Source organism: Portunus trituberculatus, chromosome 20 (assembly GCF_017591435.1).
Source record: "Portunus trituberculatus isolate SZX2019 chromosome 20, ASM1759143v1, whole genome shotgun sequence".
NCBI lineage: Eukaryota > Metazoa > Arthropoda > Malacostraca > Decapoda > Portunidae > Portunus > Portunus trituberculatus.
Window position 1 is genome coordinate 1,612,501 of NC_059274.1, and position 5,000 is coordinate 1,617,500.

General features: G+C 42.1%; 1 protein-coding gene across 17 annotated transcripts in view; it reads right to left on the minus strand.

The window, feature by feature from the left end:
* The window catches only part of LOC123506759 (nuclear receptor coactivator 2-like), a 158,092-nt gene that overhangs the window by 55,565 nt on the left and 97,527 nt on the right, over positions 1 to 5,000 (minus strand). For all 17 annotated transcript variants that reach the window (XM_045259069.1, XM_045259075.1, XM_045259065.1 and 14 more), the window contains one exon: positions 1,475 to 1,576. In XM_045259069.1, coding sequence (XP_045115004.1) covers positions 1,475 to 1,576 — 102 coding nt within the window. The remainder of the gene's footprint in view (positions 1 to 1,474; positions 1,577 to 5,000) is intronic.

Genomic DNA, 5,000 nt, shown 5'->3' on the forward strand with positions numbered 1-5,000 from the left:
TTCTTCTTCCTCCTCCTTTTGCTTTCCTTTCCTTTCCTTTACATTCACTTTTCTTTTCCTCTTCTTCTTGTTCTATTTTATTTTCCGTTTCCCCTTCTACCAACAACAACAACAACAACAACAACAACAACTACTACTACTACTACTACTACTACTACTCTTCTAACTACTATGAATTCCTCCTATTTTCTCTTTCATCCAACAAGTAGTGCTCTTATTCCTCTTGTTTTCCTATTTTGTTTTCTACTTCTTCCTCGTTTTCTATTTTTTTTATCTATCTCCAAAACTGCTATTTCTGTCTCTCCATGTCTTCCTCTTCTTCTTCTTCTTTCCAATATTGTTCTCTGTAGTAAGGGAGACACGAAAAGCAGTCTCTCTCTCTCTCTCTCTCTCTCTCTCTCTCTCTCTCTCTCTCTCTCTCACAAGTCATCGTTCCCCTCCCTCCCTCTCCTAACAGCACCTCTTTACTTCCCACCCTCTCCCAGGCTCTCACTCTCTCCCTCACACACTCAGCACACACCACGCGGCTATCCAAGACCTCAGACAGACTACTAATAAGTTGAGCCAACAATGACCTATATACACACACACGCACAGACACACAGACACACACACACTTAATGGCAGTGATATGAAAAAAGAAGGTATTTTAGAGAGAGAGAGAGAGAGAGAGAGAGAGAGAGAGAGAGAGAGAGAGAGAGAGAGAGAGAGAGAGAGAGAGAGAGAGAGAGAGAGAGAGATAAGGTTACATATATACTAGGAGTGAGTCACAGCTGGAATGAAGAAAAAAATGGACTGACTACATAACTCGCTCATTCATTCACTCACTCACTCACAGCTGTGGTTAACTTTCTACCACACTCGTCCACACACTCACTCCAATTTCTAACCAGTTACTCACACATACTCACTAAATTCAAAGTAACACACCCATTGATTTACTCATTCACCCATCCACTCACTCACTCACTCACTCACCCACTCACAACAATAAATGGGTCCACTTGATTGCCAGTTCCCTTAAAATGTCTTGCCCTATCAGTCAGTCATTCACCACTTACTCACTCATTACTAGGACTCGATCAGTCAGTCACTCACCACTCACTCCTAGCACCCTTATCAGTCACTCACCACTTACTCACTCCTAGCATCATTATCAGTCAGTCACCACTTACTTATTCCTAGTACCCTTATCAGTCAGTCACTCACCACTTACTCACTCCTAGCACGTTATCAGTCACTCACTCACCACTTACTCATTCTCTCGTCAGTACTCACATATGGGACTGAGACTCTACTCATTCTAAACTCACTGACTTCCTTCTTTCAGCACATACCCACTCCTTCCTTCCTCCGCCCACTCATTCACTCACCATTTCCTTCCTTCGCCCACTGATTAACTCATCACTTAATCACTCCTAGCACGTTATCAGTCACTCACTCACCACTTACTCATTCTCTCGTCAGTACTCACATCTGGGACTGAGGCTTAATCTCTGGTTTCTTCCTCTTCTTGGTAAGTTGGGCAGTCGAGCTCATTTTGACCCATGCCGGGTCCTGCATACACGGGCCCAGCCTGCAAGGAGGGAGAGGAGGTTAGCACACACTCAGCTAGGTCTTACTGCTGTCTGTGTCTATACAACTATCACCACTGGCACAGTCAATTAGGTCTTACTGCTGTTTGTGTTTAAATTATCACCACAATGTTTTTTTTAAAGGGTTTATTTGAAGTGTCACGTTTTTTTAAGGGTTCCTATGACTGTAGTGATTAATTAATGTGGTTTGTACATGATTAATTAGGGAGACACTCTGGGAATATCACCCACATTGTTTTATAAGTTTCTATGAGTGCAGTGACTAATTAATATGGTTTTCATATAATCAACTAGGAAAACACACTTGGAAACATCATCTACACTATTTTCTAAAGGGTTTATTTGAAGTGTCACGTGTTTTTAAGGGTTCCTATGACTGTAGTGATTAATTAATGTGGTTACTATATGATTAACTAGGGAAACACTCTTGGGGGAAATGGCTAATTCTATACTGTGGGATATGGTACGTACAAGAACATATAATATTCAAAAGAGAAGAAAAAAAAATAGGTACAAAACACACCACTTCTCTCCATCTGCCTGTGTTCACGTGACTTATCTACAACTCTTTCCCAAAGGCTCAAGTTAAAGTGATGTATTTACAAGAGTTTTTATAATTGTGACAGATTAACATGATTTTCTATATAATTAATAAAGGAAGCGCTCTTGAGAACCAGGCTAACCATCTCTGTTGCCTTAGTAAATAGGCGAGAGCGAGAGAGAGAGAGAGAGAGAGAGAGAGAGAGAGAGAGAGAGAGAGAGAGAGAGAGAGAGAGAGAGAGAGAGAGAGAGAACAGCATTCTTGGTCACGGGCTTAAACGGAAGTACGTAGTCATAATAATTTGTTTTTATTCATTCGAAGTGTGTCAGTATTTAGTAAGGTTAAGGAGGAGGAGGAGGAGGAGGAGGAGGAGGAGGAGGAGGAGGAGGAGGAGGAGGAGGAGGAGGAGGAGGAGGAGGAGGAGGAGGAGGAGGAGGAGGAGGAGGAGTGTTACTGATTCCCTCTCAATATACAAGAACAAACAGAAGAAGAAGAAGAAGAAGAAGAAGAAGAAGAAGAAGAAGAGAAGAAGACTCCAGAAAGGGAGAGGGAGCGCGTGGGTGATGTTTCTTTTCAACACAACTCTATTATCATCATCATCATCATCATCATCATCATCATCAGTCAGTCAGTCAGTCAGTCAATTAGTAAGTCAGTCAGTCAATTAGTAAGTCAGTCAGTCAGTCAGTCAGTCAGTCAGTCAGTCAGTAAGATAAACCAAACTAGCATATTTTTTTTTTCTTTACTTTCTTTTTCAGTGTGTGTGTGTGTGTGTGTGTGTGTGTGTGTGTGTGTGTGTGTGTGTGTGTGGTGGTAAGTGATGCCAAGGAACGAAAAGAGAAGCGTTGTTGTGGGGAGAAAGATTTGGTCTCGCACACACCTCCTTCCCCTTCCCCCTATCAGTCCATCCTCCCCCCCCACCCTTCTCTCATCCCAGCCCTAGTCCCCTCCCTAACCTCCCCTCCTCCTCCTCCCTAACCTTCCCCCACTCCGGTCTAGCACAGTCGGACTTCAAACCGGTTTTCATGATACTCTCCTCCTCCTCCTCCTCTTCCTCCTCCTCCTTCTACTACTACTACTACTACTACTACTACTACTACTACTACTATTGTTGCTGCTACTGCTATACTTTCAACCATTCCACTTTTAAATGCAAGTAAAAAAAAATAAATTGGTGTTTTTTGTGGTTTTTAAAAATGAGATCCCTTAAAAACACGGTAACTCATTTTCTTTGAGTTTTCTTCAAGTTTCCGGATGAAAAATGAAAGAAAAAAAGAGAAAACGAAAGATAAAAGTAAAAAAATAAGACATAAACCAAGAAAACAGATAAGAATAATAATAATAAATAAAAAAAAAAATATTAGAAACAAAAAACTAAGTGTGGATAATGAGAGCAATAAATATGAGGACTAATATTCAAGTTTCCAGCAGGACCAGACAGTGTTTCCCTTCCCTGCCAGACCACCACACCACAGCCCGGCCTCCCTTCCCGTGACTCCATCCAGACCAGTCCCTGCCGTGAGGTCATGAGATGTGCATGTAAGCCCCGCCCACCACGCCCACGCTAATGCTCATGACACCTCCGCCTCTTCCTCCTCCTCCTCCTCTTCCTTCTCCTCTTTCTCCTGCTCGTTTTTCTTTCTCTTTTCTTTCCTTCTGTTATTTCTCCGCCTCTTACTCTTTCTCTCCTTTCTCCTTCCTTCTATTACTTTTCCTCCTCGTCTTTCTCTTTCTCTTCCTCCTCTTCTCCTTCCTTCTGTTATTCCTTCTCTTCCTCGTCTTCCTCTTTCTCCTCCTCCTCTTCTCTTTCTTCTCTTTCCTTCGGTTATTCCTCCTCCTCCTCCTCGTCTTCATTCTCTTCTTCCTTCCTTTTATTATTCCTCCTCATCTTTCTCTTCTCCTTTCTTCTATCACTCCTCATCGTCATTCTCTTTCTCCCTCTTGTTTTTTTTCTCCAACTTCTCTTTCTCCACCAATTTCTTATCATTTTCTTTCCCTTTCTCCTTCCTTTAACTCCACATTCCCCATATTCATTCTTCTTACTATTTGGTAACTTTATACAGCTTCAGAAACTCATGTGGTGATTAGAATAGTGAAGACTGTGGCCATTAATCTTCTGACCTCCATAGACCCTTCCTAATGTCAATAAAATGGTCTCATCGTACACAAATCTCAAGGTAAAAAGGTATCCCAGTACTGAACATATTAAAATAGTGAGGACTGTGGCCATTAATCTTCTTACCCTCCATAGACCCTTCCCAATGTCAATAAAGTCATATAATCATACCCAAAACTCGTGATAAATTTGCGTTGGGTACTGAAGGAGTTAATTACTACCACTATTACTTCTTTTCTTCCTCCTCTCCTCTCTTTCTCAAACTCCCACAACAACAACAACAGCAGCTACTACTACTACTACTACTACTGCCAAACTTGCTCCTCCTCATCTCGCTCAGAAATATGAGAACTTATGCACTTTTCGCCCCGAGCATGAAAAAAATAAATAAAATAAACAAATAAATAAAACAATACAAGGAAAGTCCAACACGGCGAGTCTGTCTTAGCTAACTGACCCAACTTGTGTGAAGAAGCACGTGGTGGGCAGAGGCACGTGGTGAGGCGCGTGTGGGAGGAACAGGAAGAGGAGGGAGAAAGAGAACACCTGGATACTTTGGAGAAGAAGAAGAAGAAGAAGAAGAAGAAGAAGAAGAAGAAGAAGAAGAAGAAGAAGAAGAAGAAGAAGAAGAAGAAGAAGAAGAAGAAGAAGAAGAAGAAGAAGAGGAGGAGGAGGAGGAGGAGGAGGAGGAGGAGGAGGAGGAGGAGGAGGAGGAGGAGGAGGAGGAGGAGGAGGATAATAGAAAAAG